At 37.6% G+C, this 24,692-nt stretch overlaps 2 protein-coding genes across 5 annotated transcripts; one reads left to right on the top strand and one right to left on the bottom strand.

Moving 5' to 3' along the window:
• Positions 1–1,541: 1,541 nt before the first annotated feature.
• On the bottom strand, positions 1,542–19,467 carry smad2 (SMAD family member 2). 4 transcript variants are annotated; one of them, XM_033976070.2, is made up of 11 exons: positions 19,262–19,467; positions 16,581–17,020; positions 10,814–10,903; positions 9,729–9,922; positions 8,183–8,317; positions 7,288–7,362; positions 7,113–7,166; positions 6,541–6,753; positions 5,690–5,827; positions 5,166–5,310; positions 1,542–4,745 (listed from the first exon to the last, which is right to left on the bottom strand). In XM_033976070.2, exons 2-11 carry the CDS (start codon positions 16,838–16,840, stop codon positions 4,622–4,624), a joined length of 1,428 nt encoding a protein of 475 aa, XP_033831961.1. In that variant the 5' UTR covers positions 16,841–17,020; positions 19,262–19,467; the 3' UTR covers positions 1,542–4,621. The 4 variants fall into 4 exon arrangements, with proteins under 4 accessions (XP_033831961.1, XP_055081649.1, XP_055081650.1 ...); XM_055225674.1 differs by having other exon boundaries at positions 19,266–19,467; XM_055225675.1 differs by lacking the exon at positions 10,814–10,903 and having other exon boundaries at positions 19,262–19,414.
• Positions 19,468–23,181: 3,714 nt separating this feature from the next.
• Positions 23,182–24,571, top strand: LOC117379221 (N-acetyllactosaminide beta-1,3-N-acetylglucosaminyltransferase 2-like). The gene has a single exon (XM_033975900.2). The coding sequence runs from the start codon at positions 23,182–23,184 to the stop codon at positions 24,505–24,507; it is 1,326 nt and encodes a 441-aa protein (XP_033831791.2). The 3' UTR covers positions 24,508–24,571.
• Positions 24,572–24,692: the final 121 nt, after the last annotated feature.

Raw genomic sequence — 24,692 nt, 5'->3', positions numbered from 1 at the left:
GGATTGCTCAAACATGCCTATGATGTTTTTGAGGAGGTAATAATAAGGTAACATGGTAAGATGGCTACAAAACCCACAAGAGTCTCTTTTGTGTAATACAGGACCTTTAAATTGCTACATAAAATGATTTTTTTTTAAAAATTCCCCACTTTGTGCAATAGAAATGTGTCTTAACTTTATACACAGCTATAATGAGGAGGCCTACTTAATGCAAGTTAGTCTATATAAACTTTGACACTGAAATAAATTGAAGACTTTAGCTTACCTTTGCTGCTGACATCCAAGACCTGGCAACTGTTTCATCTTTGTGAACTCTATTTTTCGAGAAAATTCACGATAGCTTGATAGCCTGTCAATAGAATACAAAAAATAAATAATTATATAAATAAAAATAACAGAAAAATGGCAATGTCAGAAATGAATCTTATTCTTTATAAAATGCCAAATTAAGTATGGATAGAAATAGATCCACTTTTCCCATAGATTTGGGTAAGATTTTGGTGGCACAAATGCCACGTATTGCCTATAGAGTCTATTTTATAAGTTTAGTTTAGTAGTACAATGAGCAACAAAGTGAGATTTTGTTATGCCAATATTTACTCCATGTTCTTTCTAGACTATGGGAGGCCTCCACAGTCTCCTGTATTAATGGAGAACACCGATAGATTCGGTTCAAAAATTATTTTGTGACCTTGTAGCGCCCCCTGCTGCATCTAAATGCTCATTCCAGTCCGTTCTAGAAAATAAACTTTTTTCATTTTTTTTTTTTTTAATAAAATCGTAACATTACTTTTAAAACTCAATGTGAAATGCTGTGTTTAGTGCTTAGTTACATATTTTAACTAAGCAAAACAATGAAAATTTCATTGTTTTGCTTAGTTAAAATATTTAACTCATAGATATTAAGCTTGTCTATTAGTCGATTATTCTTTTGTTATTTTGTTATCTATGCATAGGGCTATATCAGAATATCAAATTGAAATACAAAAACCTGAGAATAACATTAGTAAATCATGTTTAAGAAGGACCTAGATTTTTTCCAATAAAATAGGCACCTACGCTATCAGTCAGGCTGTGAATATTTTACAGTATAGCATTAAATTATGGCATTAAACATTAAATTATCTTACACTTCTTACAGTTTCTGGTGTTTGCAAGCAAGCAGATGGAAGTTCATAGTAGTTTACACTTTTAAATTGAAAGATACAATAAAAAGCATTTAAATTAACTCAGAATATTGTAATGATATAATAATGTAACTGTGTAGGAGTTTGAGCAAAACACCTGCAAGAGATTAATTTTGACTACATTTGGAAATTAAAACACAATCTTGCTGTGTAACTTTTCAGATTGAGAGCATGTTCATAGTTTCCATAGAGTTTTTATTGCTTTGCTTGTTATGTTCCACAGTATGGCATTAAAGAAACAAAAGAAAAAAACAATAACATCCCCATGGAGACAAGCAGGTGGCAGACCCAACACCAGAAATGTTTCATAGTACACGTTAAATTAAAAGAACACCACAATTTACTAGAACAAAATTGATTTAAAACAGCTTTATTAGTTACACTGTAAGATGTCTGAATAGTGGTGAAAGTGAAGTTTGATAGGATGAAGACAGAAAACCTAAGATTGTCTATAATAATGCAATATACATAGTCGACAGAAAAAGAGAACATGGATGCATGAAATAATATACATCAACATCACAAGACATGACAAGAAATTCTTTCCCCCAAAGGCACCCATTTCAGAATAGCAGAATCCCGAGCAGAGTTGGGCCGCTTGGAGACAATGTTACAAATTATAAAAAGATCAAATTAAAACAGAGCTGAAAGAAGAAAAAAAATGCATCGGTTGGTCTTATTGAAGAAAATAGGCTAATTGGAGGTGGCAGGTGGGCAACAATTGGACTATTTAATAACTGTGGGGTTACAGAGAGTGAATACAATACGGTACTTAACCCATTAATGCTTTTCAATTACCCAAATATTGTGAAGCCCCTCCAAGTACAAATGTAGGCCAGCAGCCATAGAGTTTTCGCTATTCAATAAAATGGTTTCTTGAAATGCTGGTGTTTACCTTGCCTGTCTGTCCTGAACCACAAATATGATTGCAATGCAGAACTCAAACCATTTCACATAAAAATCTATATTTACGGGAATTGTACAGACTAAAGTACATTTTTAAAAGATAATGCAATTGGAAATAGCAAAAGGTGAATGTGTTTACATGCGACTCAATGGTCCAATATTGACAAATGTAGGCTATAATGAGTGCTTTACCCTGAATTAGGGCCTATATTATGCCATTTTCTGATCTGTTATGATGTAGCTTCCTCATCGAAAACATACCTGGACATGCGTTTTGTTTCCTTCACACGCAGAAAGCACTTTGCTCTACCTTGTGATGTCATGTGGTAATAAAGGAAGGATCAACAGTGTTTTTAAGCTCCATACACCTTCACTAGAATCATTTAGATAATTTCAGTCATGGAATTGCCCCATCTCTACTGAAAAAAGGTAAAAGGTAGCAATTTACCTGAAGACTGCTGACATCACAGCATTTTCAGCATTGGCGATGTAGACAAACCAATAATAAAGGGTTACTCAATCATGTGTGAATGAAACAAAACATAACTCCAGGTATGTTTTTGATGAGGTAACAACATTCTTAAAGGCTATAAAATTGGCTCTTACGAGCTTTAAGCCGTTAAGGTGTAGCCTCTTTGCCTTTTACGTTATTTACATACATTATAGGCTTATTTACATGTAAGGTCCTATTTTAACAAAATTCATAATTGCTTGGGTGCCCAAACAAGTGCTATATTTTTAGTGACGGGACCAAGACCAATATTACACTGTCCTGTACGCATTTAAACACACCCACAGTCATTTTAATGCCAGAGCTGTTGAAAGGCAAAATGTAATGATTAATACATCAGATTTTTTTAAAGTTTAATCTATACAGTCTTCAATAATATGTTCGGTATAAAAGAAAAAAAAAACAAACACTAATTTGTGACAATTGAGCCCACCATTTTTACAGCTGGCAGTTGTAGAAAGGCCTTTGCCATACAAGACCATATTCTTATCCATCTTGTCAGCAAAGGAATACTTTGTACGTACTAACAAACAAGCTGATTTAAACCAAAACAGCCACTTTTCCAGAAATTGCATAATTGGGGCATCTTAAGGCCAATTGTGTCCAAAAAGCTCGCACTTCATTTTTTTCAGTGGAAATGCAATATATAGTACATCATGTTTATTATTACTTCATCATGCTGTGATATTGTAAAATAACAGGCAATAAAGGGCATACTCTAAAATACTGATTTCTAAAGAAAAGTGGGAAATTTTAAATAGATCTATATATATAGAAAATATAAGAAAATACAAAGAATGTGTAAAGTAATATTAATTTGTGGTTTACCTAGCTTGTCGTTTAAAGCTTAAATACTTGAAAGATTTGGGTGTAGAATTCTGAACAATACTGAACAAGCTGGTTATAGATCAGAGAAAATCCAATTTAGACATTTCAAAACAGCATAAAAGCCAATTCAACAAGGGCATGTAGGTCAAAAAAGAGCATAGAATTCTTTCACAAATTATGTATAAAAAATATCTGCCATTTCCGCCTTTCATTGGGCTTCATAAACATTCCTCGCTGCATATTTTGCAACACTCATGTAACATTATTAAGGGTGCATATTTTTGGGGCAGTGCAATAACAGTATAGAAGCTGTTAAGAACATCAGTAGTAAAACTAGATGTTGCAAAGACCAGATGACAATACTGCATGTTAGTTTAGGACATTGTGCCAATCAAAAATGTGAAGGTCCATACTGCACATTCCTTATTAATAAAAAGGATGTGCAAAAGTAAAGTATAGTGCAATTTGTTGGGTCTCAAAGAACTATAGAAAACTGGGAAAATTTTGTAGATTTTTGCGTCTAATTATCATGAGTCAATCGACACAGTTGTTTTCAATAGCCTGTAGCTTATACATTCCAGTTATGTTTGCTGGTTAGCCACTCAAGAAGGCATCTACATCATTTAAGCCAAATCTGGCCAAAACTCGTTTCAACATCGGTCACTCAGAAAAAAATAAAAATAACATTGATAATATTGGGCTGGTCATTGACAAATATTCCAATAAAATGACTTAATGATTTAAAATCTCTATTAATTGATAGGTTGCTGTTAGTTGGCTTTGGTTTAAAAAGGTAACCCGAGAAAAAGCCTTCTATATGAATGTTTCTGCAAAAGAAAACGACAAACTGCATGGAATAACAAGGTGACATGAGCCTACTAAGTATGTTGAGTGAGTTACATGCATAAATTACTGCCAAAACAGTTCTGTCGACACTGTGTTTAGTGTTTTGGAGCATCCAGTAAAAACGTTTGGTCCATTATGACATCAATTAGTTTGGAAATTGTAAAGGTTGAATATGTCCCGAGATGACTGGAATGTCACGCTGACGTTTGGCCCACACTGATCCGTGTTTATCCCGTCTATCTATCAAAGATCCATAGTCTTTTCCCCCATTTTGGAGTGGACTTGACAGATCTGTCTCTTTTTTGACTTCCTGTTTACATGTGTCAGCATTTGATGACTCAGTTTAAGACATACTGGAGCAGCGGACTGAAGGGGAACCCATTTGAGTCAACACCTTGTCCAACCACTGGAGGGGGCCATTGAGATGGAGCTCAATCCAACAGGGAGTGCTGGTGACAGTTTGTCTTCTGCAGAAGAAAATGCAAAACAAGAAACAAATCAAAATTTCCCAGTAGTATTATACATGGCAATAATGCCAAACACACTAGTGAGGTTTGGGTCAGTTCCCCCTACTACATAATTTGACTCATTAGCATTTAGCAATGCACTATGTAACCTTTCAGGTTTGCCACAGCATTGCGGTAAATGTATCCATCTTTCATCTACTTAATTACGGGTGTTTTATTGCTTGAAACTGTTTTGAAAAACATGCATTCACATGTGAGCGGGTGCCCTCTGGTCCTTATTCAGGTTTAGATTTTCACACAGATCAGATATCTGATGGTGCATTCCCAAGCTACATATATGTGTAAAAGGTAATAGGTGAACAGATGATTATGAAATGAGAGTAACGAAAGTAGGAAAAGTATATTTGCAACAGTTGGCACCTGTATTCTGCTCCCCAGCCCTTCACAAAGCTCATTCTGATGGTGCACATCCTTGTTAGCTGGTACACAGCCTCAAAGCCCTGGTTGACAGACTGGGCCAGGAGTGCTGCAAATTCCTGGTTATTGAAGATCTTCAAATTGCAGCCTATAAAAGACAAATACAAAAAGAAGATAATGAAGAGTCCGATGTAAACTATCCACTTGCGTTGTTAATATTTTCTAACAGTGCAACCCTATGCAAGTACTGCCACCCTAATGCTACATATCACACTGCTTGTTTGGCCATGACTGAAATGTTGAAAGTTAAGACGGGTACAGATGAGTCACTGTGTGTGTGGGAGTTGAGAAACACAAGCACATTGTGGATGACATCAGTGTTCCTCCATTGCTCCCTCATCCCCGCTACCATGTTCAACAAACTTAATATATACCCTCCACATGTCCTGACAAATTATACTTATGCATGACCTTGTTTATATAGCATACTTAAAGATAAATGCAAGTAGGCATGCGTGTTTCAAAACCTGATGGTATCTTGCAGACTGTGGCCGGGTGCCAGCCGTATCGTTGGTTGCAGTTGGGGCTCTGAACAAAAATGGCACTGTCACTGAGGCACTCGGCAAAGACCTCTCCTCCAATGTAATACAATCGTACGCCGCGACCTGAAAGCAGAGAAATGCAGGGGTCAACCAAGACGGTCCTCAAGAAAAGTGTAGCAAAAAAATCATGAGACAAGAAAGACAATTTTAAAAAAGGTAATAAAAAGGGCTATTAGATTAGTAGCAATCACACTGAAATCTGAATGGTTGTAAAAGCTGCAAAATATTTAGGTAACACAATGTCTAAAGAACTAAATTTCCCTTTGTCTCCATGAGGTTTTATGTATAAAACCTGCCAACTCTTTTAAATCAACACATTCTCTGGATTGCATGGGATTATTGTATGAGAAGCAACTGTGAAAAGTGTTGATGCGCAGATACTCATTGATACCAAAACTAGTATCAAAACTATTCATTTCATACTGAATGGTCTTGACCTACATCAGTACCAGTTTAAAACAATGTAAAATGAAAGTGTGATCATTTTGTGTTGAAAAATTACATTATATCATTATAAAAGAACATTCCTGTATCATTGTGCATCAATATTGTATCAAGCCCTCTCCTTAGAATTAAAATAGAGTTTGATATTTTTTGTCATTTATACTTTCTAGTCATTTCCCATGCTCAAATCATGGCTGCATTTAGAACTTGAACTGAATCTTCATTTTATAAACATAAATGACAAATCTAATGAAACACAGGGAAAAATGTTTTAATTATTCATATTATTTAGCTAATGTCTTTATGTAAAATGTATCATACTGTGCCTGTACCTATGTGCCTCCTTGTCATCTCCACAGTTGCGTTCCTGTTGACGTTGCTGAGTAGTCCTAGACAAAAGCGTTCAGAGTTGGAGGGGTCAGTGAAGCCATCGACAGTCAGTGATGGCTGCGAAGCGTGAAAGGTCTCTCCCACTCGCTGGTTGAGCTCGTAGTAGGCTATAGAACACCAGAACGCCGGCTCGCTGTAGGTGACCGGCTGGAGGTCTGTGAGGGAGGACAAGGACCAATCATGCAAATTATTAGAAACCTAGATTTTTGGAAGTATTCTAAATCCATATATTGATGATATGGCACTCATCAACTAAAAAACACTAAGTTGATTTTGAAGAGCTTTTAATCATGTTCCAAAAACGCACCCTCATCTTTAACCTCACCTGAAGTTGTAATTTGAGTGATTCATGCATGTTTGAATAATCCTCAATGTGTTCTTTAAAAAATGTACAGTTTGTTTTTTTATGGTTAATTAATAAGGGCACTGAAATGAGACTGAAATTACTAAGAATGTTAAATGTATTCATGCCTAAATTAAAATCAAGTTTGATCTTAATACTTTCTTTCCATACCTAGTCCATGGCTGACTGGAGATAAAGTACTTGGGGACAATTCTGATGGAGACCCTAGAAGACAGAAATGGGATGTTATTAACCTTTGACATTTTGCTAATCTCCACAAACAAACTGGTCACTTACACACCATCACTGTTCGTGTACATTGCACAAGTACTTAATATTAGCCTACCTGATTCCATACTTTGATTCATCTGCTGGTCACTGGTCTCGCCATCCTCACTTATGTATCCGGGTGGCGGAGTCTCTGTATACAATCAAAGCAAAACAAAGCAATGAAAATACAACAGAGTTTATAATTTTGTAAATCGCAACTCCAAAAAGCACTGAATAGATAATCTAATTAGTCTGGTGCGTCTGGTAAAAATACTGGTGAGACCACTGATTCAACTTGTACACTAAAGTCAAAAAACATTACAAAATGTTCCCAGTAAGAAGTCAACCTTGCAATGATTTACCTAAAAGCTGTTCCCAGTCGCTCTATTCAAAGCTTAGACTGCTAATAGCTCAATTAGGGTGTCTAGCTAAAAACAGTGCTTCTAAAACTTTTTTCAGACACACCACCCTTGAGCAATGACAACAAAAAAACCCTGCTTGCATTTTGTGAATTAAAAGTTCTTGTATTGCACAAAATTGACTCTTGTGAGCTTTAAGCTTTAATGTTATGTTGTTAAACCATTAAAATCATACCTTAGAGATGTAGATGGACTAATAAAAAAAAGGATTAATTAAAGCTCAAAATGCTCTGTTTCACATTTAGTTCAGTAGAAAATGGAAATTCCAGGGCTGAAATGGTCCAAATCATCCTGGTGAAGATCTATGGAGTTTAATAACACAGTGGAGCACTGCATTATCACATGACAGGTTTTACATCTGAGAAAAGAACTCAGCCTAAATATGCAAGATTTGTGTGTTAAACATGTGTGGCTGAAACAAAACAACTCCTGGTATGTTTTTGATGAGGAAACATAACAGATCAGACACTAGGCGAATTACATTATTTCAAGATCCTGAAAGAGTATGTCAGTTACAAAACAAACTTGTCTAAACTGAAGTGTATGTCTCACCTGGTATGTAATTGTTGGGAGGGTCGATTCCAGCTGGGAAGTTGGTGTTTTCAGGGATAGAATTTGCAAAATCGTCTAGAGGAGGAAGCTCGGTCAGAATCTCTGTGTGGCGTGGTACCAACACTGGGGGCAGCACTGAAGCACAAAGCAATTTTGCTCTGGTCAACATAATTGACAAATTTTGCAACATTTTACATATCATTTTATATATAAAATGCTACTTTTTATATTATATCTTTTGAGCTACTGTGTTCCAAGTAATTTCCATCATGAATCAAGTGTAATCAATACATGGAAAAAAATCTGTTACAGGGCCTAAACTAAGGCCCTGTATTAGATTTTTTCCATGTATTTGTTCAAAATGTGTCTGTTTATTATCTGCATCTAATGATAAAGAGTTTTATTGTCTGACATGAGGAAGTGCATGGTTAGCATGCTAGTTGTTAGCATTAACATGACGACAAACTCTGCTCTGGTCTTTGAAAGCTGTGAAAGCTGCTAGACCTCAACAAATTTACTTACATGTATGTTTTGGCACATTTCTGGTAGTTTTTTGCATTATTGTTAACAGTATTTAGATATTTTTAAAATTTTTAAAAGATTTTTGTCTTTATCGATCACCCCAGTCTGTCGATCTATGTTGGGTATTTGGTACATTTAATAACTATCTCTTTAAAAGACTTGGTTTCATATCTGAGTGCTTACTTTTTATCTTTACAGCCATGGTAGTTGTATTGATGTAAACGTATTTTTGTTGTCAACTAGTCAGCGATAATCTTTTTAATTAGTCAACTGCTTAAACAATTATTTCTATTGTTAAATACATTTTCAACTAAATAAAATGTTGAAATGTGATGACTGAGGGCTTCCAGACAGATTGTTTATGAATAAAGTGTACTATTAATGAAAATGGAAATTATTCTTTTTTTTTTTTTGACACTTTGATTCAATAGGGTTGTCAAAAGTCTCACAAAAAAGATATTGATCGATACTAAAAGTCACATTCAAAAGATGGAAATGAAGCTTTCCTGAACAGCTTTAGAATGATCTTGAGCTGTATCAGAACAAATATAAAATCACACCTAGTACGGACCACTATGGAACCTACGGAACCTAAGGATTACACATATAAGGCCACATGGTACTATAAATAAAAGTACAATTTAATGTTGAAAATGGCATTCCATTGTCTAAATAGAGTTTTGTTTTTTATCATTGTGGTATCAGAATCAAAATGGTGTCATCATGATACTAAAATTGCAAACTCTATTTAAAAATGCTACCATCTTTTACCATCAAGAGGTCTTTTCATATGCGTTCGTATAGTCCAGATAATGATTGTGATAATATGACTACGATTATTTTTTATAATCGACTAACCGCTGTAGCCCTAAGAGCTATATAAAATATAAATATATATAAATCTGAAAAATAGAACAGTACAAAGTCTCCATCTGCAGGTTCAATGATTACAGCCTTGACAGGGGACACCTTGAGGGACTGAGCTGGCGGTGTTTTATGAAGCACATGTCTGGAGGATAATTACCAGGCGTCTCCACTCTCTGGTAATGGTAGGGGTTGACGCACACTTCGTCCTTCTTGAGGTTGAAGGCATACTGGCAGGTGTCGATGGCGCGCAGCTCGTGGTGGCTGTGCAGGTCGGGCCATCTCCACAAGCGGCAGTAGATGACGTGGGGCAGGCCCTTACGATGAGACACCTGGAGGCGGCCGTCCAGTGACCTGTCAGGGGGTGAGGGGGCATGGGTGAGAGATGGGGTTTATATTATGGTGTTAAAGGGTTTTTGATCCAGAAAGTTTTAGATTTTTGGCCATGGTGGGAACTGGTTATGCAATATAGTGAAAAGCAGAGTACTAATAATCTTTGATTATTAACAAGGTCTTAAAAGATGCACCATGTAACCTTTCTGGTGGAGGGTCCATCGACTGCTTGTCTCCATGGACAGATTATGTACAGTATGACATTACACTTATTCATCTCCACGGAGATAAGCAGATGATGCCACCAGGACACATTATAGGCCAGATCTGTGGACAGGTGAGCCTGGCCACATTACAAAAAATAAAATTAAAAAAAGAAATCAGGTTTTTCAATGTTGTTTTGACAATAAAAGAAATGTATAAATGCAACATGGCCAAGTTCTCCACAATTCTTTGGAACATTCAAGGCAAAGCGCCAACATCTTTTCAGACTCTGAAACAAGCAGGTGGCGTTTCCACCACCACCAGAAAAGCTAAAATGCACCCAACAAGACTTGTTAACTATTAAAAAAGGTAACATTTATAACAAAGTGGCATTTTCTCTCACCACAATAACCAGTCTAGATTTTGGTCAAGATGGAAACTGGCTCTTATCAATTTATTTATTCTATTATCCACCTCATCATTAAACAAAAGATCTACTCTAAATTAGAATTTTCAAGTAAACAGCAAGTACCCCTGTCAGCATGCCATTTAGTACAGCCTACTTTCCATGTATTTTATATGGTGAAATATGTTAGGACTACCAAACAGAGCGTAGGCAGTATCGTGTATATGTATTAAACTAATAGATAATAGATTAGATCAGACAGTAATTTAAATGGCGGAGAGCTTGTAAAAGGATGCATTCACCTGCCGTGGTCCTGGTATCCGTACATGCCTGCAGACTCCCACTGCTCTATCGTGTGGCCTGAGCCTAGCCCCCAAAGATCTGAGCAATTGCTATGGAGGACAGACACACAAGAACAACACACACACAGTGCAAAAGGATGAAAAGAAAAGCAAACTGATGGTAAACATGGTATGAGTCAGTAGTCAAATAAATACTAAAATCATCTTTCAAATGAAAGAAGACGCTGCCCGCTTTCATCTGATAAGAAAACAAATGGTGTGATCATGAGAACATACATGAAGGATCAGACAATGCAAAAGGTTAAACCAGGCTTTTCCATCACCAAAAATGTATGCTGCTTTCATGTGCAAGTCAGGCAGGTTGGATAAGAGATTTCAAGGGCAGGACTTGTTCACTCGATCTGTGTGTGTTTGGGTGTTTTTGGTTGGAAGCTGAGAACTCTGTATCCATTTTAGATTCAATGTTTTGAGCAGAAACTACTGCCTACAGTAGTTCAAAATATCTTTCCATCTTTTACTTGCTGTGAACTCTATTTTGACTACCAACACCTCGACATCACAACTTGGGAATCCTAGAAGTAGTAAGAACAACTCATTTCTCAAACTTGAGCAAACAACTTCACGTACAACTTCCACTCGGAAAGTTGCATTTACAATTCATCCGACACCTCATGAAAGCAACATTAGTGTCAAGATAATGGTGTTCAAATTAATTGCTTTGATGTGTCTAGGGCTGGGTATCATTTAAAAGGTACCACTACGGTATAGAAGCAACGTTAAAATGCCATCATATTGAAATGCAAAAAGGTAGCGAAAGTTGGTACCAAAATAGACAAATACAGGAATAGGTAGCAAATAATAATGACAAAACATAGGAATTGTTTAGGTACTGGTCTGGTACTTATCAGTTGTGTCATGTCTGCTCCAAACAGATTTACATATGTTTTTTGAATTTATTTTACTAAAAAACAAAAAAAAACAACCGGTATATTAAGGTTAGTCTCTTGCATTGTCTGGTTACACCAACACATTAAATAATCAATGACTCATCATATCTTTTGTATATGCTGTTGTTGATGAAAAAACATGTTACATTAATATACATGTCAATAGTGTGAGAAAAAATCAAAAATACTACACAAATGTATTGACATGACAACACAATGAACACACTTTTGATCCTTCCTGAGCAGAAATGTGTGCTATCTGGACACTTATCACTTCCCCACTCAGAGAGAAGGACCACTACCGGCCCCTGCAAATACTATCTCCAGACACAGCCGATGCCTTCCTCTAACTCTTAAAAGGTCACAAGTATCTCTCAAAGAAGATTTCTCACATCTTGCAGCGTTAGTTAATTTTGTGAAGAAGAACATGCCATTTTCCTTATTTTCACCCTTTTGTATATTTTGATATAAATTTAGCTGGAATGGATCAACCAAGCACAAGTTTCTTTAAAGTGTATGTTTTTTTGGGATAGTACCTGTGGTAAATATTTATCATAGTTTTACATCAGTCAATTGGAAGTTTGTGGAAAAAAAGTTGACAAGTACAAAAATACAGGAAGTAGCAGTGAGTTCCATGTTGACGACACAGGTTATTTTTAGAAAATTCTATAGTAAATAAAATTGTCTGAAAACTCAAGAACACATTTTCATCAATGCGAGTGTTGATGGTCCCATTTAGGCATTTGATGTCCAATAAAAAGAAGTGAGTGCGACTAATGGAAAAACAGTTGGCTAATGCTAGGCAAGGCAAATGTATTTGTATAGCACAATTTGTACGCAAAGTGCTAGCTAGTTTGTGACTGTAGTTTTATGTCTGAGAGATTTGTTTAAGAGCACAAATCATCTGACCTGCAGTTTGAACTAAATCAGCTCTTTCTCATGAGATTGTGTTAAAATAAAGCTCAGATAAAGGCTAACTTGAGTAACACAGCTTCAGACAGAGCAGTCCCTCCAGTTAGCTTCATACCCCCAGTGTATGTTGATGACATTGGCTGCAAAGTATCAATTGTACATGCCTTATGATAACTGCAATAATTTGGCTAAGCGGTTGACAAGGTTAGACCACTTCCACACCGCTGACTCAAAACCACACAGACATGTTTTATCAGCATCTTTAGTCTGCACAATAATCACTCCTCTTATTTCCAAAACAATAGTGGAAGAGTTTCATAGTAGCATCGGACTGTATTTTTTTAAAACAACACACTTTATCACTCTTTGAGGTCATTGGATTTTCCGGAACAGTTTCCCATGCTTAATGTCTGTGTCAGTAGATACAGAGGTCCTTAGACATGGACTACCTCTTCCCAAAGGCCCACACAGCCAAAGGCTATCTCCAGACAGGAATTATCAGGCTTACTTTTGTCTTGTGAAGTAGCCAGGAATGTTAAAAGAAGTGAGGAATTACAGCTACAAGAAACATTCAAGTATTACTACAACTACAAGTCCCACTATCCTTGTACTGTATATATACACCGGTATGTTGACCTAGGGCTGGGCATTTCTCAAATTGGTTGATCATGATTCACAATTAGAAATAAATCTCAAACATAATTCAAATTTGATTAAATGCACAGCACAATGTGGACCTCACCCCTGTACCAGTATTGTCAAATAGATATCCTTAAAGAGTGGGTATTATACTTCTATAGGGTATTAATTGTTAAACACAACATATTTAGATCCCCATGTTACCTTTTGTTGGTTTGAATATGCTAAATTCACCAAAAACAACATTAAAAAGTTTAACATGCAAGAATGGTTCAGAAAACCACTTCAGGCATGTGATTTGATGAGGGAACAATGTTATGACATGGTTGAAAGCTCAAAAAGTTGATTTAGCTTTTTATATAAAATATATTTAAAAGCTGGTGAGAAACAACTGTGTTAGGATTAGTAATATCCCAGTATCAATATCTGTGCGATAATATAGTTGTGACAGGTTTTATTTAAAGGAACTGTCTTTATAGTAATACGTGTTTAATAACAAATTACTCAATTCTGTAGTTGAAAGAAATTCTTAGTCGACTACATTTTTCCATTATAGAAAACGGAGTATACAAGATAAGGTCTGAGTTGGACAGCTTAGATAACCAGTAGTGAAATCTAACACAATCTTAAAAAAACTGAGCCGTTTAGCTAGCTTTGATTGACTGACAGTAATCACATGCTAGCCTCGAATCCTCTCTCAGTTTGGTCGTGATAAGGTTTCACTGCGTCCAATAAACCAGCGCTGGAGAAATCTATACTTAAGGAAATAGGACCTGCAGAATCTCAACTAGTTCATTTATCCATCAAAATAAAATAGCGCGGTTGAAGGTTTAAATGATGACAAAATGGGAAACCTTTTAAAGCTAAGGATCTAGCCAAGTGGAAGGTTACTTTAATTATGCAAGGAGGTATTATAGAGACTGGCTGCAGCTTCTTAAGCTGAATCAACATAAAAAGAACTTTGATAACCTCCAAGTTAAAAGCTATAGTAATATTAATGTAAGGTGAATTCAATAAAGTAGAGAGAATTATACCAGGATCCAAAATTCTTTAAATTAAGGCTCCAACTAATGATTATTTTAGTAGTTGACTAGTCAGTGTTTAATTGATCATTTAATAAATCATTACTATTGTACATTTTGACTTTTAAAATGCATTATCAACCAAATAAAGGTTGCAATGTAACATTTATGGTAGGGGTGTTCAGACTGTGGTCCCGGGGCCAAATGCTGCCCTCAGAGCTGCCCCATGAATCATTACGTTATAATTTGGACATTTTAATTAGCAATATTGATCTAAAACAACGTAATAAAAGAAACAAGTCAGCTGCCTTCCACGTTAGAGAACTGGTGCCCAAAGGGAGCAGACATCGCCGTAAACATCATCACAACAAAGAGCTATTGGCACCTCTGATGGAAGGCTGCAAATAACGCTAGTGAGTAGCTGATTTTTTTCATTTGTACCAAAAAGACTGCAACGCTGCTGAAGCCTACGTGTATCATCAGTAAGAAAATAAAATTAGAGAACAAAGTAAATACAGAGCAGTGGGCTTACGCCAATGGTGGTGAAAACGGGGGATGAAAACAGGTGTACAGAGTTTATTCAAACATGCATGAATCATGCTAAATACAACTTAGAGAGGATAAATGAGAAGGGGAAAGATAGTTAAAGCTTAAAAAGTTGATTTTGCATAATAGGTCTGCTTTAACTTTTCCTAAGAAGAAAAATATGGTGCACAGACTGAAGTGTTCCCATAATCCCATAAAACTTAATCGCTGCGCAAAGTAAGCAAATCAAGGTTTTTGTAAGCATGTTGGATATCCCTTATATTAGTAATGACCATCTGCTTCCTCTAATGCATTTTCTGTTCTGCTGCCCTACTACCCGTACACCATGACCAAATGTGGAAGTCAGTCCAGCATTACACAATAAATACTTTTTGCAAACGTCCAAATGCCATATCAGCCTGATTTCACTTTTATGGGTGTTCTGCCAAAAGTCATCCGTTTAGTTTTTTGCCATTTTTTTTCCCTGGCTAAAGGTCAATTCATTTAAATTCTTTGTCATGGCTCCAAACATCCAATGTGCATCTTCACCTTAGTAAATCTCTCGTGAATCCTTGTCCATGTAGTGTCATAACATTTCTTCAATTCGAAACAAAAACTTGACCAAATCTTTTATCTTCCTCACACAGGGCTGTGCAATTATCTGAATTTGAAACCAGGTTTAGTCATTTTTAAAATCGTCAAAGATATGTTTGGGTCTATGGCAATGATTAAGTCTGTATTGTTTATGTTCAGGAAATTAATACTGAAAGCTATTTTTAATCAAGGCAAATTAAAATTGAAACTCATGATGAAATCATGAAAAAACAAAAACTTGTCATATCACCCAGCCCCATTTTCCGAACAAATTAAATAAGCCAAAATATTAACTAAAACATTGGGACATTTTAGTCACCACTAAATCATCAGGCTAAAACCTACATGCACTGAAACCATGATAGCAATATTCACTTACTTTTGAAACATCCGAACAACATTCTACAATGTAGATTTGTGAAAGCTATGGTTGAGATGCATTTAGTTATTTCAAAGTTCATTGTACTGTCACTGAATTTTGTCTTCCAAACACAACACTTGCCTGATTATTATGAGGTTGTTTTAGTTATGAAAGTTTGGCCATGTAAATATACCCAATAAGACTACGTAAACCCAATTTTTTTTTTTTAATAAAGAGGGGGGTATTATGCAAAGATCTTTTACTTTTTTAGCTTTCTACCATGTTTATAATGATGTTCCTTCATCAGAGATTTTAGAAGTTATCTATGCTTGTTTCAGTAACTTAGCGATCTCTCCTGGACCCTATTCAAACTCTTACCGTTATTTGTACGATTTTGTCCAAAACTCAGCCTACAAGCATATGTCACCTATGTTGCCACACGACAATTCTCCATAAATATACAAAAATATGATACAAAACTGTACACAACAACTTGACAAAATTGATGTAATGTACAAGTTTTATTAGCGGGATACACACTAAAGGGGGAATGACTTAGCGCGGAGACCAAACGGAGACTCACAACAATAAAAGGTAACATGATGATCTACAGATGTTATATCTTAGAGGTTAATACCCCACAGAAGTGTAATAACGCCTATTTAAATGCAATAGTAAAGACTACATCCATTATCAAGAATGTTTTATTTTCCCTGTAGCGCTTAAACAGAACAAAATCTCCACTTGCGCTCTCTTGGCTGGCTCACCTGGGTATAGTGACACATTTGGTGTTGCTGTTCTGTGTGCTGATGGCCTTCTCCAGTTCATCGAGCTGCCCAGTCTTCTTCAGCTTCTTCACCAGGCTCTTGACAGCCTTCTCGCACCACTTCTCCTCCTGTCCCCCTCCATTCTGCTCCCCCACGCCTCCGATGCCCCCACTGCCTGCGCCGCCGGTCCCGCTCGGACTCTTTTTCCAGCCCAGGAGGCGCTTCACAACCGGAGGAGTGAAAGGCAGGATGGACGACATAGTGGCTGGAGTGTGGTGGATTGGTAATGTGTTGTGAAGACCGGTGAAATGTTGGATATAAGGAAATAGAAAATGGTTGGGGTCTGTAAGCGAATGCAATGTTTCTATAATATGAAACTTAAGGCATTTGTCCTTGGATGTCTCAAGTGGCAAGCAACTGGGAGCTGGTACAATTCAAACCTAGACAAAAAGAGAAAAGAAATTATTGGAAAAAAAGAACTGAAATACAAGAAACACAAGTAACACAACATTTAGTAATTTAAAAGCTACTGGAGGTCACATGTAACCTGCAGGATTCCAAGGAAAGTTAAAACTATACTTCACTTCATTAAGAACATTTGAAGTGTTATGCCATACTGTGGAGGATTATAGCCAAAGGTACAGCATTTTTATGAAAACAAGCAGGAGAAGGGCCTCCTCCAGACCAAGTAAGAGCCAGGTTTGTGGAGATACAAGCTCATTCAGAGTAAGAATGCAGGTTTTTCAGTGCAATTAACACAACTAAAATAAAATATACATTTTAGAGAAAAGTTACATACTGTGGCTTTAGTAAGATTCCGCAATTAGAATAATAAAGCAACCATAATATATTGTCAAAGATAGTTATCCAAAACCAAAATTCAAGTCTAAATTTTGACAAGACTCAAAAATCAATACCCACTCAATACTAAACTACTAATTAGAACAGAACATTGATTAGAACGTTGATATTGGAGGGTTCAAAAATCACAAAAATTAGGACAGAACTGGACATTTCCTCAATAGTTGTATTATATTAGTTTCAGTATAGATTTAAGACTATTTTACAACATTTAAGAAAAATATTACTTTTATTACTTGGAGTTGAAAATTGTATTATATTTTCTAAAAAACAAAGCTTGTTTTTAAATCAGAGGAGGATTTTGATTAGCATCAAAATCAAGTTTGAAATCTTTGTATTTATTAGTATTATTTGCTGACCTGTATTGCCTTATTTAATTTTTTTTTTTTTTTTATAACAAAGAGGTGAATAAATGTTGATGATAAGAGATAATAGTACAACTATATTAAGCTTCATAATGTATTTGGCATCCCTTTATATTCAAACTATATAAAGAAAAGACAATAGACTATAGCAAATTGTATTGAATAAGACGAAGACTAATGTTCAGAGTTCAACAAAGTGCAACTTCCTATTAAGCAGATTTGGCAATGCATACAGCTGCTGTGATTTGAGTAAAACTTCCATAAACAAGTCTATGTTAACATTACTCTTTTAAACTTCTTGAGATCGATGCTCCTGTCTGAGAGACTCTGGAGTAAGTGCAAACACAGGAAGTTATCTACAAACATGAAAATTAAATAACAACATTAGCGCTCCTGAAAGATATTTGTGGGTGGGTAAGTGCTGCGTGCCATTGATCGATGAGTCTTAAAAGACTGATACCCCTGTGATGTAGAGTTTTTATCTGAGCAGCCGGGGAGGGAAGGATAAGAGCGGCAGGGTACTCTGGAGGTCCAAGCTTCTTCTAAGAATTAATTTCCCTGGATTAACCCTTGGACTGCTCACTTCTAGTACAGGTCAGGAAAATGAACAGACTAAAGCATGTTTGAAATAATTAACTTCACAACCACCTGAACTTCTAGCAGACAGATTCATATTGGCTGCAGTGTGGGGTAGAATGTTTTCTGCATGTCCATTCAAGCTGATTTAAAGATTTTTGCATTAATTATAGGCTTTAAAGGAGAAGCCAATCAAAGTAAGCATTATCAGTAGAATAAAAACGTGTAGGCTATAACAGGAACACTATAGCTGTCCTTGATCACATACTAACAAAGGCTGCACTTGTGACTAGCACACCTCTGGAACGTAAGCCCCTGCAGGCTGTGGTAGCAGCCCCTTAAGAAACACACGGTGCAAGAAACAAAAAGCACAAAACGTGCTGATATGGCTCCACTGCATGTGTCTACTGCTCTTATGCTGACTAGTGCTTTCAGGGCCTTGTGAGCACATCTTACACATTTGTTTAGTCTGCACTGAGGTCTTTTTGTGTGAGAACCTATATGTTTGGGTTACCTCTGGGTGCACACATCGCTAACATTCACACACGCTATGAAAAGGCTAAAGGCTATAGCAGCAGCGCTTTGGCTCACATCTCCTAACAATGGATGTAGACTCCAATAGGCTCGAACTAACCACAAAGGGGACCGTATTCAACTGGAACAGTGTGGGGACTGGACTGTAAGCTACACAAATCCTGGCTTCTTTTGTCTCCAAATGACTGATTCCCCAAACCTCCTCCCCTCGCATCTAAAAACGAGCAGGAAAAATCCGCTAGCAAGCAAGCTTGCTACTTTTGTGTCACAGACAAATAAACAGGTCGGCTGCATGTTTAGTCGCACAAAAAGCAGCTCATGCTGTGAATAAAACCACGCGCTTACCCACCGAGGAGGTCCACAGACGGTGTGTGTCACTCAGGTGCCCGTAATAGAGGCCCGTGTCCTCATCATAAAGCCGTTTAAAGACACTTTTGAGGGGATATTCCTCTACAGAGCCGCCGGGATGATGGCCCCTCATTCAATGCTCAACCAAACATGTATGGCTTCACTCAAAACATAAACCAAGCGGCTAATCCCCGCCCCCGCCTGTTCCCATTGGCTGCGTGGCTCCGTTTACTCCATAACCTGTTGCCAGGCCTTCGTGCTATTGGCCATAAAAAGTGTCACTCATCTATTGTTGAGCGGAGCACGAAGGTATGTCGCTGATGTTCGGAGTGGGCACCTTGATTGTCCTCTTCAAATTACATAACAATCTCAAATAGGCCAATTTTCAATCACTTCCAACTATTCAGTCCAATTCAGAACATCCCTTTAAGGTTTTTATATGCAATAGCCCAAATTCTAGGCTTGTCCATTTTGAAATCGAATGATTTAATTGGGCCAAATGTTATAATGCAGCCAAACCGTGTGTTTGTAAGCCACACCGGAGCGTGCCCCCTAAATGCAAATAGATTAGGCAAGATATAAAGTAATAATACAAAATAGGGGAAAAAGCAAAAGGTAAAAATAAAATAAAATACAGTAAAACAATACGGTCTATATTGTTGTAGGCTACTTCTGTTCAGTAAATCAAAATGATGCCTATGCTGTGTACTGGAGTAGATAAGGCCCACCAGAGTTTAAACCTCAACGACGGGCCTATTGGACGCACACAGTGTACGCAAATACGCGGTTCAAGGCAGCACCGCGCCACAACAATGCAAATCACAAACTTTTCATATCTTTCTTTAGTCACTGTCACAATGAAACCCAATGGCGCATCTTCCAAATCAGCGCATTTGCCTTATGGTTAAGGAGACTATAAATACGCCATGATGGACGTAGAGAGGCGGATGCTGCGCAGACTGTGCCTCACCTGTGGGACCTGTTGCCAGTAGTGATCAGTGCCCTCGACATGGATGCACACATAAACCAAGAATGCAGTACGGACCGCAAATTACACCAGTGAGTCTGGTTTTAACACTTCGACTACCCTGAGACCGCTGGCGTCGGGACTTTTTCTTCTCGGATCACAGCAGTTGTTTGTAAGTAGACCTACACTAATAATAATTATCTTACATTTGATATGAATTCAAACTAGGGTGTTCAGGTAACATCTTAACACTATAGGGCATTTTTACTACAAAAGTCCCTCGATCAGTGCCAGTTAATCAAAGTTACAAGGTCGAGAAATATACAGCTGATGTAAATATTCGTATACTATGATGCTACTGCGATATTAAGCGAGTATTTCCACAATGCGTGTCCTGGCGGAGTGTGGAGTGTGGAGTGTGGATCTGTCTCAACGCAGTGGGCTCCTTATCGGGGGCCCTTGTGTGTGAGTTTTGTAGTTTTAAAGCGGATGTGATTACACTCGTTTAAAGGTCCCAAATTGTTTACATCTGAGTTTGTTTTTTTACTGGTGGAGTTTAACTTCCTTTACAGTATGGCGTCACTTGACTTTACGCACTGTGACAGCTGTCTGCTCCTGGAAGAGAGGATGACAGAACCGCATCTCCTTTACGACTCTAACCAGTCTCCTGAGCAGCTCATTGACTCGGTGGTGACAGTGGAAAAATCTAAGTTCATGTTCATCGCCCTGATTAATAAATTAGATGCGACTGTAGCTGTTTAAATTCCACTTCTGCTGCTCAGGATGCAGTCAGCCAACCTCTACCCCTGATCTGCATGATACATAGAGTTTCATGGTGCAGCTAAACCAAAGGGTCCAACTCACTCTACTCTGGTCCAACTGGTTCCGCATTACAAATAGTAAACAAATAGTAAACAAATAGTAAACAAACATCATCATGCAAGTCTTAATCAGGGGCAGCCATTAGAGCTGTCAATCAGCATTCTTGACCTGAGCAAGTCTGCATGTCCCAATATGTGATTAATCATGAATCAGCTTGGCCTCGGTTGTTCCTTCACTGAATAAGACCTTCTACAGGCTCCACATTGGTTTGAACTGAAACCGAGCACCACCCTGGAGCTCAGGTATCATGCATATAAATATAACATATAATTTATCTTTTTTATTCTGGAAGAGTAATGATGTATTTGCCCGCAATGGCATTAATTTAAATAGCGTTGGAAAAACTTGTTGAGTGACAATATAAAACTAACTGCACCTAATACTGAGTGACTCCTTACGCATAGGATAAATGACATCTTATGAAAGTCTTGGACAAAATAAGCGCACCCTGGCTTAGATTTCACAATAAAACAAATTAATGTGCAGATTTCACGTAGAATATCTCCTGAAAGAAATTATTGGAGCTCGTGTAACTTGGTTGTGTTGCTTTAATAAAATGTCCAGCCTGTTTTGAATAATTGACAGTCAGTTGACCTGATACAGTCTAGTTTTTTTTTTACGAGAAAAGCCTGTACCACCATACTCACAGCAATCATTAACAGTCATTCAGATTGATTAATGCAACACATAGGCTACGTAAATGTGTGCTACTGTATCTTTGGGGGTTTGTTTGCATATACCTGAATAGGGCTAAGCTGAGGGCCGTGGAGTGGATACAGGAGGAGATAATAAGCCCCTGTGGACTATCACCAAGGAGACAAAACCTCCCTAGGGTTGACTCTGCTTTGTCGTAATGCTGGTCTATAATTTATCCTAGCGGTTCTGAGAATATGGTGGGCTATACTTTTGATGATACCCAGAATTAATTTGATGTTTCAGTTCGGATCTGTATTATCAGCATTTAGTTTGGTTCTGTCTAGGTTTGGGGTGTTATAAGTTAGACCTTGTTAGTCTTTTGACCTTGATTTGGTCCTGGTACCAAGTTCAGTCCCTTTGTCTTGGTGAAACATAACACTGTCCAGTCCTGATTTAGCCTTATACATCACATAGTCCTGGTTTAGTTTTGCTTGCCTGGTTTAGTTGTGATCTTGGATCGTTTTAATCCTTGGTGTTGACGAGACCTTTTTTAATGGTTTAGCTTTTGTTTCAAGCAGGACATTTAAGGTGCACTATGCAACTTTTCCGGTAGAGGGTTTGCCGTCTGCTTGTCTCTGTGGAGATTTTATAGCTTTTTTGCTGTGAGTTTAGTCTTGGTTTAGTCTAGTTTTGGTTAGAGTTTTGTTAGTCCTGGACTGCTTTAGTTTTACATCCTACTAGTATTTAAATTTGTGATAGTTAAATGGAACATTTGATGTTGATGTTTGATGTTCCTTCATAATTCAAAGTTGCATTTTGAGTGATTCATGCATGTTTTTCATTAATTGTGTTTTGTCCTGCATTCAAAGCTCATTAAACCTAGCCTACAGAAACTGTAATCAATAGGCGTGTTAGTTTCATTGTAGTTAGCTCCTCCCTTCAGATAGATATGAGGTAGTGTCCACCGATAATCTGACCAGAACTGAAGAAGCGGCTGCGATGAGCAGCGAAACGTCTTCACTCCTACAACTTTTTGTCCAGTTGACAGATTTAAATTTTTCTTTCACTATGCATTCAAGGCTCTGGGCATTTCGGTTTCCTACCTTTTATCTCTGCCCACTCTGTATACTTACTTGCAATTTTTTCATAAAATTTTGATTTTGGTTCAAAAATGTTACATTGCCATTTTTCGAACAATAAGTACATAAATGCTGGTGAATATACATGTTTCTAACTTTCTTTTAATTAAATCAATGATCTTTTAAAACCCTAAGAAGCAACTGTTGTTGTGATTTGAAGTGAGGTGAAGTGAAGTGCCACTATGATGGGAACAATTCATTTTTATCAAGTCTTAAGTTTTAAAAAGCATAATATGTCTTCTTTAAAATTCCATTGTCTTTACATTAACTTCCATTTTATCCTCCACAGAAAAATGGGGAAATTCTGCAAATGCAATGGGAGGCTGCTCTGCATGTGCCTGCTCCCTTTCATGATGACCGGTCACCTCCTTGTGTACATCTTGGTTACCATTTTTGTCACCATATCCTACACACCTCCCAAAACCCCTGTCCACTTCATAGCACCTGGGAGCTCCTCTAGCTCTGCTAAAATGGCCCCTCACCCACTCAACCCCTTCTGGAACCTGCGACAGATTGATACAGCCTTATGGAACCACTTACAACACGGCTGTGATCGCCTCTACAATCCATTACTTAGAGGCAACACAAGCATAGCAACCCAACTAACCAAAACAAGGTTGGTTTGGTGCATGTCCGATTGTATGCCCGAAGTTGGATTGCACACTACGTCCAATAAAGTCAAGAGCATGTCTGACCAAATGAGAGCTTTTGTGTCATCCATGCATTGCAGAGAGTATCCATACATTATCAATCAACCAGGTTTATGTTCTAGCAATGAAACTTTAGATACACCTTTGCTTCTCATGGCAATCAAATCACAGTCTGGCAACTTGGAAAACCGGCAAGCTATTCGTGAAACATGGGGTCGCAGCGGTCATGTCAGCGGTGAGTATAATATAAGAGGAGGGTTGGTCCGAACTGTTTTCTTACTCGGAAAGCAAGAGTATAAACCCAACTCAAAGATTCATGATCTTCTGGAGAAAGAAAGCAAGACGTATGGAGATATCCTACAATGGGATTTCAATGATACATTCTTCAACCTTACTCTGAAGGATGTGCTTTTCTGGCGTTGGTTTCAACAGTACTGCCCGAAAGCAGTTTTTGTATTCAAAGGTGATGATGATGTCTTTGTACGAACTGACGCTCTTGTGGATTACCTTAACAAACAATGGGAGGAGCACAGTTTATGGCAAGCCTACACCAATGAAACAGACAAAGGACTGGACTTGTTCATTGGAGAAGTCATAAACAATGCAAGACCAAATCGGGACCCATCTACGAAGTACTTTATACCTGAAAGTTTCTACCAAGGGTCATACCCATCCTATGCAGGTGGAGGTGGGGTGGTGTACTCTGGGTCGCTGGCATTACGGTTAAAAGAGGTTTCTGACAAAGTGTCCCTCTTCCCCATAGACGATGTATACCTCGGCATGTGCTTGAGCAAACTTGGAGTAGTTCCAAGCCACCATCCAGGTTTTTTGACTTTCGATCTGCCCAATACGCAAAGGGGCAACCCATGTGCATATAAGTCAGTTTTGCTGGTGCACAGGAGAAACCCAAGAGAAATGATAGCTTTATGGAACCATCTACGGAACCTGCGCATGCGATGCTTTCGGTGATTTGTGAGGCAAATGGGACCGAGCAGAGGCAGCCACCTTCATTTGAAAGTGGGGCGGACATTAGAGGTCTGAGAGTGTAAATGAGAGCAGACAAATGTGTTTGGTGGTTGTGCGCAAGGTTGAAAGAGGACAATGTGATGAATTTACCTCAGCAGTACGGTTTAAACATAAACTGATTTGCCTCT

This window comes from Periophthalmus magnuspinnatus, chromosome 12, assembly GCF_009829125.3.
Source record: "Periophthalmus magnuspinnatus isolate fPerMag1 chromosome 12, fPerMag1.2.pri, whole genome shotgun sequence".
Lineage (NCBI taxonomy): Eukaryota > Metazoa > Chordata > Actinopteri > Gobiiformes > Gobiidae > Periophthalmus > Periophthalmus magnuspinnatus.
This window is presented reverse-complemented; position numbering and strand designations above follow the sequence as displayed.